Source organism: Myotis myotis, unplaced genomic scaffold (assembly GCF_014108235.1).
Source record: "Myotis myotis isolate mMyoMyo1 unplaced genomic scaffold, mMyoMyo1.p scaffold_m19_p_1, whole genome shotgun sequence".
NCBI classification, from domain to species: Eukaryota; Metazoa; Chordata; class Mammalia; order Chiroptera; family Vespertilionidae; genus Myotis; species Myotis myotis.
The window spans coordinates 202,934,179-202,947,138 of NW_023416313.1; the positions used below are offsets into that span (position 1 = coordinate 202,934,179).

At 51.2% G+C, this 12,960-nt stretch overlaps 2 protein-coding genes across 7 annotated transcripts in view; both read right to left on the reverse strand.

Moving 5' to 3' along the window:
* Nucleotides 1-213: 213 nt before the first annotated feature.
* Nucleotides 214-2,732, reverse strand: PNMA1 (PNMA family member 1). The gene has a single exon (XM_036312547.1). The coding sequence runs from the start codon at nucleotides 2,021-2,023 to the stop codon at nucleotides 962-964; it is 1,062 nt and encodes a 353-aa protein (XP_036168440.1). The 5' UTR covers nucleotides 2,024-2,732; the 3' UTR covers nucleotides 214-961.
* A 696-nt stretch (nucleotides 2,733-3,428) lies between these two features.
* The window catches only part of MIDEAS (mitotic deacetylase associated SANT domain protein), a 66,811-nt gene continuing 57,279 nt past the window's right edge, over nucleotides 3,429-12,960 (reverse strand). For 5 of the 6 annotated variants that reach the window (XM_036312528.1, XM_036312515.1, XM_036312498.1 and 2 more), the window contains exons 10-13: nucleotides 10,497-10,646; nucleotides 9,096-9,308; nucleotides 7,228-7,424; nucleotides 3,429-6,870 (exon numbers count right to left, since the gene is read on the reverse strand). In XM_036312528.1, the coding sequence (XP_036168421.1) occupies nucleotides 6,708-6,870; nucleotides 7,228-7,424; nucleotides 9,096-9,308; nucleotides 10,497-10,646 (723 nt within the window). In that variant the 3' untranslated portion in view covers nucleotides 3,429-6,707. The remainder of the gene's footprint in view (nucleotides 6,871-7,227; nucleotides 7,425-9,095; nucleotides 9,309-10,496; nucleotides 10,647-12,960) is intronic. The other variant, XM_036312536.1, reaches the window with a different exon arrangement.

Here is a 12,960-nt window from a genome sequence, read left to right on the forward strand (position 1 = left end):
CCCTGCAGCAAAACACTTTTAGCTGAAAGGAACTTAGAAGGGGAGGAAAAAATGCTGGGTAACCTCTAAACCCCATTTCTGGATTTCCTAACATTTTATAGTAAGTTCATATTTACTTGAGGTTTGATTTTCTTTAGTGACTTGAAGTCTAAGAAAAGATACAGATTTTAATTACACTGAAAATTTTTTATACATCAGAAAATGAGACTAGAATTTTTAAATATATTTTATTTGTGTACATGTATTTGATAACTTCAAACTTAGAACACTTAGAACCGGCACAAAGAGAAATACAAATCAACAAGGATTTGAAATAGGGGAATGGATACTGTAACTGGTTCATATTAACCTTCCATGCGATTTATATCTTGTACAGTGAAAATTTTAGTTTACACAGCTCTATAATTGTACTTTTCTAATACACTATTTTGTAGTCTCAGGATACTTTCCAATTAAACTGATCCTGATGTTTACAGATGAAAAATAAGAAACAGCACTGTAAAGTTGAACCACTACGAATATCTAGTTCACATTTCTTCTTACCAATATAAATCAGGAACAATTTGCATCAAACAGAAAAACTATTCACGTTATTAATAACAGCTCCTATTTTTACTGAGCACTTCTTGTGTTAGCCAGGCTCTGAACTAAACATCTGAACATGCAATTTCACATTTAAATATCTCGATGAGAAGTCTCACAAGTTTCACATTTTTTCACAACTGATGTCAAGATGACAGCTTGCACTGAGCACCTGTCCAAGCCTTTACCTGGCATTTCAGCATGCTAGCATGACACTTACAGCAGCTCAGGGTGCTCCCTTGCACAACTTCACTAATGTTACATGCATATGCAGGCCTTGACCTCCCCCCAGAAACAGGCCTTGACTAAGAGACACACCTGTAAGACAGCGCAAAGAAGCTGTTACCTAGGTCTGCACTCAAACGCCACTTCCCTCGTCTCAGAAGTGCCCCTCCAGGCCTAACTGCAGGAGGGCAGCCTCAGCCTCCTCCTCCTCCTCCTTGGCCTCCTCCTCGCGGATCTGCACCAGCAACTGGAAGAGGTTAGGCGCCGGCCCCTCCGCAGCCCCGGTCAGCCACAGCTGCCTTCGAATGGCCCCGCTGTGGTTGGCGCCGGCAATGACCTGCTCCAGGCGCGCCTGGTTCACGTTATCTTTATCTATGGCCCCCTTCTCCACCACCTTCTGCAGCAGCGGCTCCAGACGAATGACATAAGCCGATAGCTTTTCCCCTGGGTTCTGGTAGGTGTTCAGAAACCTGACCTGCGCATCCCTAGAACTCTCCACGCTCCCGAACACCTGCTCCAGCGCCTTCAGGCACTCGGCGGTGGTGATGGCAGGGTTGTTGGTTTTGAGGATGCGGATGACATCCGCGGCGGGGCCTCTGAGGCTCTCCATCAGCCGCCGCCTCTTTTCTACATCAGACACCTGCCACTCCCCTATGACCTCATTCGTGTGCTCCAGCCAGGAATCGAAGGTCTCCTCCCCGGGCCCCGGGATGTCCCTCCCCGAGAACACCGTCAGCTTCTTGTACCAAATGGACTCCACAAGAGGCTGGATCACGTTATCCAAGATATAGTTGAGCATCTCCGCGGGCATGTCGGGGCCCGGGGCCGGAGCGGGGGTCTGAAACCCCAGGACGCGGGCAACGTCCTGCACGGTCCAGCCCTCCCTCGCCAGGAAGAGGTGCAGCCTCTCTAAGAACTCCGCATCGGAGGTCGGGGGCTTGAAGACCACCTTCCAGACCCCGCCTTTCCCCGGCATCTCCCGGGGGATGGCCGCGTAGTCCACGGCGCCCGTGAGCTCCAGCAAGGCCGCCTTCGCGTTCTCTTCCCTCCAGAACATCCTCCCCAGCACGCGGTAGGGCACCTGGGGCATCGCCGCCTGCAGGGTCTCTTCGATCTCGGCCTCGTCGCAGTTCACCGGGATCCCCCAGACCAGCAGGGCTCTCTGGGAGTTCACGTCCATCCCCCGGCACCAGTCCTCCAACAGCGTCATCGCCATCTTCCCACTCCCTGGGGCCCCACTCCACAGACACGGGTCAGACCGGCTCCCCGCGCCCCCGGGCCGAGGACCACGGCAGACACTCCCCCCGAGACGCCCGAGGGAGGCGAGCTGGACGTCGCCGCCGTTCGCCACCGGCGCCAGGCCCGGAGTCGAACCTGCGCTGCCCCAGGCAGTCGGCCGGCGGTCCTCGGGGCGCAGCGTCGGTCAGGCTCGGTCCGCCAGTCACGCGGCCGCCGCCATCTTGCGCCTCCTCGGGGTCCGCGGCCGGGGTCCTCCGCCTGCAGGCGCGGTGCGGCCTTGTGGCGGGAAGGCTCGGGGCGAGGGCGGTGGCGAGGGCGGGAGCCGCCGGGCTGGAGAGGCCGCCGGGGCGCGGGGGTGGGGCGTGGCCGCCTCCTCTCCGCCGCCCGGCGCGGGGCAGTCGCTGCTCCCGGAGTCGACGCGGGGTTCGCGGTCGGAGCCGGGCGTTCGGGCGGCCGAGGGCTGTGCTGCCCCCGGAGGGAGTGGCTGTCTGTCCTGAGGTCGCAGCGGCGGCGGCAGGGTCAGTCCGCTAGGAGCGTCTTCGCGGCGCAGGGAGCCCGCTGGGCGGCGAGGAGGGCGGCGGTTGTGGCGGGTTAGGCAGCGGCGGCGGGCTGCGGAGGGCTGCGCTCAGCAGCCGCTGGACGGTCCGCCCCGCAGCCAGCCGAGCAGTTACTGCCGCAGTGGAGGGCGGGGCCGGCCCAGTGCGTGGCGTCCGCGCGCCCCGCGGCCCAGCCAGCGCCAGTGTAGTCATGGCAACGGCGCCCGAGAGGCCCGGAGCTCCGCGCGCTCCCGCCGCCCGCGGGGGGTGGGGTGGGGGGGGTGTCCAGTGGTTGCCATGGTGACAGTCAGAGGCTCTGGTTTCTCTGATGGCTCATTTCTTTTTCCATATTTTCCGCAGGTGTTTTTTTTTGCTTTTGTTTTTTTTAAACAAAGCACCGCGTTTAAAAGATAATAATAATACAGTGGATTTAAGATGATACTGTTGAAAATGCGTCCGTTAAGACGAACGTGTCTACTGTGGCTGGTTCAACATGAAAACACCTTCTTCAGCCACGGGGCTTCCTTATCGCATTCTCCACCCTCCATATTTCATCCAAATGAAACTAAAATTTGGAAGAGTGCCATTTACGTGTTTTTTTTGTGTGAGACAGTGAATTGAGATTGCTCTTAAATTTTGTTAAAAGATTTATATTCAGTAACCTTTGTAGCCAGGAAAATGCTGGTGTGTTAAGCTCTCCAGTTCTGACATCATTGACAATGGGCTGATAAAACAGAATCCTTATGGTTCAAAAATGTCCAGTAATCCCCGCAAGCAAAACAAGGCCTACTTACGTCAATCCCAGATGGTGAATATCTCCCCTAAAGAACACAGCATTCAACTCTGAATTTTTAAAACCTTATTTAATAAAAGGTTTAAAGATACAGAAGAACATTCAAAAGTAAATAAGTTACATAGATACATTACAATCACATCAGCAAGATTTTCTTTAGTGTATTAATTTTTTTTTTATAAAAAGCACACAAAAAATAAAATCTTCAGTCTGGTCTATCACAACTGTACAGCAAAAGAGGTAATATTTATATATATGTACACTATTTTAATATGTAACAGTCTTTTAAAAAAGGGTGCCACAGGCAGCAAACACACAAAAGGCAGTGTCTGATCATTTTTTTTCAAAATAAAAGGAATATAGTTATTTATATGCTATTAAAATATTTATACAATAATTACAGACTGTCAAGGCTGTTCCTGTGCTGTTCCCTCCAACAAGGCCTTCAACTGAGAGACAAATGAGAAAAAGGTGAAACAGCTGCAAATGATCAGAGGCAAAGATTAACACAGCAAAATAGTGGAGGACATACAACTGTTTTATAAAAGTATGCATACTTCCTGTAAACCTAATAGGCTTGGCCAGTCTGGTAATAAATACCATCCAAGAACAGTCTGCCCCAGTGAAAGCATATTTAAACAGTTCGGGCTTGAGTATAAGTTGTAGTCCTCCTTCAACTTAACCTCTGGCACATGAGAAGAAAGAGGTTAGGTCACTGAGGCAGTTAAGTATAGGGGATCCCTTTAGACATAAGCAGCACACGACCTCTGTGCCAGGGGTGGAGGTGGGGCGGCAGGAGGGATGGGTGTGTACCTCCGCTGGGAAGGGGGCTGCTGAAGGCATGGAGGACAGTTCCGAAGCACTGTGTCCTCAGGTGGGTGAGAGACCTCAGAAATGGTCTGGAAATACAGGCACTAGGTTAGTTTCATGCCCTTGCCGAGGGCAGATGGAGGCTGGGAGACGGCTATGTGAGACGGTGTGGGAGGGCATTATGAAGCTGGAGGTGTTTGTCATTTTTAACTTCTTAAAGCAAAGAGCGCCGAGTAGAAGAAAAAAAACAACTAAAGATGAGCCTAATGTGTTCACAGGGAGAAAGCACCGTAAAGGACGTATACTTAAGCCAGCTCCTATGGCTGCACCTACTTAATTGGCAGGTCGCGTGCCGCAATTGCATCTGCCCTCTAAGCATGTTAACTTTCACAGTGCATTCTAGATATAAATCCATCCTGGAGCACGAACCCTTCCTTCTAAAATGCCGCGTTGTGGTGGGACTAATACAGAGAGGTACCATTTTTATTTTCTCCACCTACATTCACCTGGTCTTGTCTCCATGGGTTTAGAAAAAGGAGAATCACTCTCTAGACAAAGGAGATTTGTTATAGCATGTCCATAAGGAGGCCTGAAACAAAATACAATTTAAATAGAAAAAACCTTGGGAAACGTAAGTAGCACTTTGGGGCAAAGCTGCGAAGGCACTCATATTACACAAGTGATTTAGAAGAGAGACTAAATTTGCTACCTTCCTATGTCTGGAGGGTATGCCAGATGTTTGCAATCTTGGGATACGGAGTTTGTAGAAGCTTATGGGGGAAATTAACTGGGAAGTTGGAAATCTAGGTAGTTGTCCAGGAGCCTGGGGGGAGAATTTTGTTGCTCCTGTAGCTGGGATCTTATAGAACCATATAAATGCATGAATGCTGAAAAATACCTGATAGTGCATAGTTTAGAAACAAAACCTTTCTCCCTACCCCCAGCTACCTCATGAGTTAGCAGAATGCTTTTTGGCTCCTTCCTAACATGTTGGCCAGCCTTTTCCTTGCATTCACGTTGAACTTCTTTTACACAATGACAGTTGAGGGACAAGATCAGAAAAATAACTCAGCCCTCCTGTGGGACTGGCAAGTGAAGGGGCCTCCAGAATCTTCCAGTCCTTTCATTAGGGACTCCGTGCCAAATATGGCTTCTTCAAGCCAGAAACAAACCAGAATTCTGGCCTCCAGCCAATCCTCTCAGGCGATTTGCAAGCACAGCTAGAGAAGAGGTAGCAACAAGAACTGCCTTTGATCCCCTTGCTCCTGCTACTCTAGGTGTGACACCTTCCACCTTCCCACCCTCTTTCAGCAGGCACTATCATTCCTATTGGCAAGAGCTTCCAGAGCAGTGTGTGAGGGGCAGTAGGGTCTTGGGAACAGGAGGGTGGCGCAGATGCCAAGAAGGTGCCTTGTTTTGGGATAAATGCACTTGGGCCTCTGGAAAGCAGGTGGCCCCTGGTCCCTGAGAGGATGTTAAAAAATTAAATATTAAGAATAAATAAATAGCTCCCAAATGACACAAGTCAAGGAATGAAGGCTCCTGTCCAATCTGGTTAGGAGACCTCCCCCTCCCAGGGAAGGATCCAGAAATCTCCAGCACGCAGGACTAGGGGCTGGGCTGTGGATATCAGCGCTGGACCAGGTGGGGTGGGGTTAGGTGGCAGCTGCCAAGGCCAGGACAGAGGCAAGCAGGACACCTGCACCAAGGAGGGGCAGGCTGGGCCTGGGCTAAGCTCCCTTAGCAGTCTCTAGGGCCCAAAGGTATTTGGCAAAAAAGGTGGGAAGCAGGAAGAGCCAAGGCTTACCTAAAGTGCCCTCAGGCCCAGCCCTGCAGCTCCCATCCTCACAGCTCCCCTTCCTCCAGCAGGCTGAGAGCCTGGGCAGGAACACGGGCCTTTCCCCAAACATTTAAGAAAACATTCCAGCCCCAGAAGGCTGCTAGCAAGTAGCAAAGGGGGAGGCCTCTGTGAGGACAGGAGCGCTGGACCAGCTTAGGCCTGGACACGGGATTGCAGGGCTGAGCTCCCTTTTTCCAGAGCTTAGGGGAGGGCCTCTGGAGCGGAGGAATAATGCTACAATGGGGGTGAACTTGTGCTTGGCTCTCCGTGGTGACCAAGGGGAGCTGGGGGCAGAGGAAGCAGCGAGACTGCGCAGCAGCAGGGGAGCCAGTGTGAGAGGCACCAGTGGCAACAAGGCAACGGCTGGAGCCCCTCCCAGAGGGCAGCCCCAGCAAGCAGGGATGCTCATAGTTCCAGGAAAACATGAGGACAACTTCTGACAGACCGAATGCACAGAGAACTGGATCCTGCAGCCCTTAACACTGCTCCTGGGGCCTTTATAAATAAAAGAGCTGTTTATTTTATTGTCTTATTTGTTTTTCGGAGAAAAGTCCACGTGATCTCTCCTCGATCCCTCTGTAAGTTCCTGGGTGCCTGCGGCGCTTTGACAAGGCTGGTGCAGGGAGAGCCGGGCGCCCAGGCCGAGGGGCCAGTCCTGGGTCTCCAGGCGGAGCCTTGGGCCTCAGCTCCTCTCTCCAGCGCTTTCCGTCTGGTGGGGGGAGGCAGCGGCCTCGGCCGCAGCTGCTGCAGCCTCTTTCTCCCTCTGCCTCAGAGCTGCAGCCTTCTTCTCCTGCTCTGCGTGGCTCTTCATGTGGGCGCTGCGGCTCTTCACCTTGAAGAACACCCTGCAGCCAGGCAAGAAGGGCTCAAGTAAGAGGTCTGTCCCCACCCCCTGGGCCACCAGGCTAGAGTGTGTGTGTGGGGGGGGGGGGGGGAGAAGCTGGGGGGAGCGGTGTCCCTGACTCTTCCTGACTAGGCGAATGCCTCTAAGCCTACTCCCACCCTCCCACTAAAGCAGAGATGAGTTCCGAATTCAGTGCCATCTTCCCTCTCTGCTGAGTGACATCACAGCCCTAGAAACCCTCTGAGCCAATCAGAAGACAAGGCGGAAGCTCAGACGACCTCCTCCTCCTGCCCGCCTACCACCCGCCTACCAACCACCAACACTCTCCCTCCTCGGTCCCCATGGAGACACATCTTACCTGCCACATTTTTTACAAGGGAAAGTGTTCTCCTGATTCTGGGTCTTATTAAATGTCTCTGTTTTCTTCTTCTTCTCTGCAAAAGGCAGTGCCCTTCGTGGCTTCCCCGGCCCCTCCCTTGGCTTCTCTGAGGCCTGGCCACCAGCAGACCCAGGGGCGTTGGGCTCATGGCTTCGGAGGATGAGGATGTCATTGGCCTGGAGAGAATCAAACAAAGAGGCGTTGAGAGATCTGGGGAAGACAGGATCCCGAATTCTGGAATTTTAGGGACCAGAGGACTCCTAAAGGTCAGACACTTCCGCCCTGGCATTCTCTTGAATCCTTCCAGTGACAAGGCACTCACTGCCTTCTCAGCAACCCATTCCATCTTTGGCCAACTCTATCTTTTTTTTTTTTTTTTAAATATATTTTATTGATTTTTTTTACAGAGAGGAAGGGAGAGAGATAGAGAGTCAGAAACATCGATGAGAGAGAAACATCGATCAGCTGTCTCCTGCACATCTCCTGCTGGGGATGTGCCCACAATCCAGGCACATGCCCTTGACTGGAATCGAACCCGGGACCTTTCAGTCCGCAGGCCGATGCTCTATCCACTGAGCCAAACCGGTTTCGGCGGCCAACTCTATCTTTACAAAGTTGCTGGTACAGTAATTGTGGGACAGCCCTAGCTGCCACAGAACTTCTCCATGTATCTGACGGGACTTGGTGTCTCAATGAATGACACACGTGTTCATGTTGCAGTCATGTAGTCCATTCATGACCTGATTCCATAAGTGAGATTCAAGCCCATGTGATGCACAGGTGCTGGGGATACAGAGGTGACAGACAGGAGCCCCTCCTCGGAGAGTGCACAGTCCCGTGGAAGGGGAAGATGAGCAGGCATCTAGTTCACGACACCATGAGCCACCATGGGAAATGCCAGGCAGGTGCCAGAGAGCAGAGGACAGACACCTTGTGCTGACCTGGAGAGGGGTGCTCAGGGCATGTTCTCAGGGGCTAGGGGAGCCCCAGATGGCTCTTAGAAGTCATAAGCATGTGCACTGGGTCGATGCTACAGGAAAATGTTGACAAACGTCAGCAGAACTCCCTTGAGCCTGTCCACAGAGTGTACAACACCGAAATAAAAAAGCTCTCAGAGCAGTTCCCCCAACAGACTCTTCCCATCCCCACCCTCTCTCGGGGGACCCTCCCTGACAAGAAGAGCTCTGGCTGGAGGTCTTGCTTCTTGGCCTGTGATGTGGTGGACAGAGCACTGCACTAGGACCTGGGGTGGAACCTCAGGCAAGTCACTTAGTACCTCTGAGCCCGGTTTCCTCCCTCTGCCAAGCGAGGGTTCACACTGTACGGGGTTCTTGTGCAGAATTAATGAGATCAGGGGCAGGAAAGCACCTTGCAGAGAACATGGGTGAGGGGGCATTATTACTACGCCAATGACCTCAGCTCAGTTCCAGACATTTTTGTCAGGGACACAGCTCTCTTAGGGGAGCCCTGCCTGAGCTACACCTCATGAATGCCTCCCCCATGTCCCACACACCTTCCGCGTTTTCATAAACCCTTGCTTGCTGCGTCTCAGAGACCAAAGCGGTAGAGTGTAACATTTAATGGCAGCCTCTGGAGTCAGGCTGCCTACTAGCTATCTGACCTTGGGCCTCAATTTCCTATCTGTGAAATGGGAACAATGGCAGTACCTACCACATAGGGTTATGAGGATTAAATGAGTTAATAGCATCAGGCACTGAATACATTTCCTGCTCTTATGATGATGACAATCCTAGTCATGTTTCTGCTCTGCCTTCCCTCCCACCCTCTCGGGCCCAGCTCCAGCCCTTCTCCTGGCCCTGGGCTCCCCCAGTGGAGGTCACACTTACCGACTCATTGGCCTGTAGTGTCTGTGTGGCTTTGACAGCCGCTGCCCGCCGGCTTCTCTCTCGCCCCTCTTCCTGCTCCCCCTTCTCTTGGATCTCTGGCACCTCCTCCTCCCCCTCCTTCCTCGTCTCCTTTACTTCCCTCTTGGGCTCCAGCCTCTCTTCACTTGGGGACTCTCTTCTGGGAGCAGGCACCCTGGGGAACTTCTGGGAAGTCTATGGGGGACAAGAACAGGGGCAGTGACCCTAGAGCTCAGCCACAGAGCTCAGTCATGCAGCCATAGAGCACGGATTCTGACCCAGCCAGGGCTCACTTGTCCCTGCGAATCCTGGCCTGGCCTCCTGTGCTGACTCCACACCCTCCCTCACCTAGTCTGCCTGGCAGAGAAGAGCGAGCTTTGAGCCCTGGGAACCTTCAGGATGAGACCGAGCACTTGAAATGCAGCCAGGGGCAGGGAGGGAGCATGCCAGGCCCTCCCCTCAGGCCACCTATCTTCCCAGATGTGCTCAGGGACACATTCTTGGGCAGGGTGGTCTGGTGGAGCCAGGCAGCAACTTGAGCTCCATTCTCAACTATCTTGTAATGCTTTCTGTATCTCCGCCCCCTTCCCATCTGCAGAATGGGGACCCAACCACCCCCTCTTAGAGCAGCATGTCACCCAGTGTGGGCTTATAGCCGCAGAAATGACTTTAGGTGGATACACAGACAGAATTAAATAACATTCTTTTTTCAATCCTCTTTCAATCCTGATTATGTTAAGGAGAAAGTCTCCCGTTCGTGTTAATGTGTCTTTTACACTTTTCCAGACTTAAAGAGAGGTCAGGCCTCCGTTTCAGAGCCTTGGCAGATAATAGTATCTAGCTAGAATTTAATAACATTGTTTGACTTTCATACACTAATTTTTACTAGAACTGTCTATGCCAAGCAGTACTTGTTTTCTATGTATGACTGTGATATACAACTTGCCTTTAGAGTAAAAATGAGTTGATTTAAAAATATGAATAGCACAAGTGGTATGTGGAAATGACAGAAATAGTAATGGTAACATATGGTAGGATGCAGAAATAGCAAAAATCAAAAAGGTGATACATGAATGGCTAAAGTTTGGGAAACAGTGTTAGAGGTGTGTTATGAGGGGACAATAAATTGACGCTGGTGCAAATACTATGGGAAATTTCCTCCAAGTTCTGTGTCAACACAGGGTGTTATTACTACGTCACTGGCCAACAGAGAGGGGAACCCAAAGGCCCACAGCCAGTGCCCAGCCCAGGACATCAACAACTTGGGGTTATCAGGGACACTGCCTTCCTCTCTCTGCCCTCCAGGGACTCCTTCCTGGAGGGCTTGCCTTGGACCCAGCCCCAGCCCAGGCTCTCAGCAGCTGAGGATGGGAAGGAAATCACCTTAATATCCACTTCCACCTCTTCCTGGACTGACTTATCGTCACTCGTATCCACATCCCCGAAGGTGAGCGTCCCATTGCGGCCAATTTTCACCTGCTTCTTGTAGGTGTAGTAGAACTCCACACACTGGGCCACAGTCTTGGTCTGGATCTGGTTGGAAACGAAAATGAGGTCAGAGTTCTAGGTTCAGCTCACCTGCCTGAGGATACACCAGCCTTCCTCATGTCTCCCCTTAAACTTAGCAAACACTAAACTCAATCAATCCCCCAAATATAAGCATCTCTCTAACCCCTGCTCTGACAAACCACTGAGCAATCCAACTAACCCAAGCTTCAGCACTACTTTTCTAAAAAGCTAAAAAGTACACCATGGAGCCACTGGGGGACTTGAATATGGACTGCATATTGGGGCGTGTTATTTATCAGTTTAAGTTTCTTTGATGACAAGGCCACTGTGGTTTTACAGGAGAATGTCCTGGTTTTTAGACAATATTTGGGTCGAGTGTCATGATGGCTGTAACTTACTTTTAATTATTAATGCAAACAGAGAGAGAACAGGTGCGTGTTTAAGTTTATATGCAGACAGAAAGAAAGCAAAGGTGGCCAGTGTTAACAACTGGCATATCTAGGTGAGGGGTATGCAGGTGTTCATTATACTCTTCTTTCAATTTTCCTGTAAGTTTGAACTTTTTCAAAATAAAAAGTTAAAGGGGAAAAATGTCTGGCCCTGGCACATGCGGCTCAGTTGGTCGGAGCGTCATTCCGCACACCAAAAGGTGGCAGGTTCGATTCCCAGTCAGGGCACAGACCCAGGTTGCGGGTTTGATCCCTGGTTGGGTCGTGTGCAGGAGATAGCCGATCAACGTATCTCTCTCACCTCTCTCTCTCTCTCTCTCTCTCTCTCTCTCTCTCTCTCTCTCTCTCTCTCCTCTTCCTTTCTCTAAGATTTAAAAAAAAAAAAAGATTCTTTAAAGAAAAATGTCTGGGCACCCTCCACATTCAAAGCCAGGACACACCTTGCAACATAGACTCTCTTCATCAGTGTGGACAAACAATTCCATTCCTCTCCAGGGGCAGTGACGGACAAGCGAGGACAGAGGAATGTCACATTATCAAGGGAGGCTAATAAGCCCTGGAAAGCCCGAAAAGGAAGCAGGATGCCCAAATCTTGTTCCTAACTCTGCCACTGAGTAGCTGTGTGGCCTTGGACAAGTCTCTTCATGTATAAATAGTGAGTGGGGTGAGGCCAGATGATCTCTAAGGGCCTCCCACGGTCTGAAGTCCTAGCCCTCCCGTTTCACAAATCTATTTGGCCACTGGACTTAGTTTCTGGGCTACTTTCCCACACACAGAAAACACAGGCTGTTTTCTCTGACTCTCCTCACTCCCCCAGGCTCGCGGACTGCTCAGCCAGCTTCTGGGCAGCACTGAGGTCCTATGCACAGAGCCCAAGGAGGCAGAGAGGGTCCTCTGGGCCTGAGGAGAAACAGACATGCTCCATCTCCCAGGAATGGCCAAATCACAACTTTATTAATTAGATCCCGTTTACAGGTTTACTGCCAATTCTCTCTGATCATCCGTTTGACTACTGGTCTGTTCTTTGCATGAAGGCATTAGGGGCTCCTGAAATATTGCCCAATCAGGAACCCAGCAGATGTCTGTCCTCACAACAGGGCCCTTGTAGGAGAATTCATCAGCACTCTGTCCGGTCCCCAGAGCCACCCTTGGCACCATCTACCATCCCAAGAGGAAAGAGCATGTTCTTGGAGCCCTTTTCCCTCCGTGGGCCACACAACTCACTCTCCCACAGATTTTGCCAGACGGGGATGTTGGGAAGATGCACGTCTGCAAATTAGCAAAGCACTTTAGTTCCCCAGAAGAACATAGGGAGAGGACAAGATAAACCTAGGACAACTAGGCTCCGGCCTCCTCTACCTCGTCAGCCGAGTTACTGGAAAGAAGCCCTGGGTCTGACAAGACGTAGGCACAGGCCCCCACCCAGTTCAGTTACACAGTCACTCGTTGCTCTCAGTTCCCCTTATTGTAGGGTGACCTCTCCTCCCACAGACTAATTGTGGCCTTCGAGTGCTCCAGGCCCCTGGGGAAGGGCTCAGCTCGGCCTGCAACCCTCCTTCTCTTCTAGCTCTCCCTTGGGTAAGCCACTATTTTAAGTTGTTGTGGGTTTTTTTGTTTTTGTTTTTGTTAATCCTCACCCGAGGATATTTTTCCATTGATTTTGAGAGAGAGTAGAAGGAAGAGGGAGAGACAGAGAGAAACATTGATGTGAGAAAGACACATCGATTGGTTGCCTCCTGCACACACCCCAACCAGAGCTGGGGAACCTGCAACCAAGGGTCGTGTCTTTGACCAGAATCAAACCCAGAACCCTTCAGTCCACAGGCCGACGCTCTATCCACTGAGCAAAACCGGCTAGGTTTTGTTTTTTTAAAATATATTTTTATTGA

What these genes read in the sequence shown, in the direction of transcription:
- PNMA1 (XM_036312547.1), bottom strand. Translation starts at nt 2,023, where the DNA reads ATGGCGATGACGCTGTTGGAGGACTGGTGCCGGGGGATGGACGTGAAC.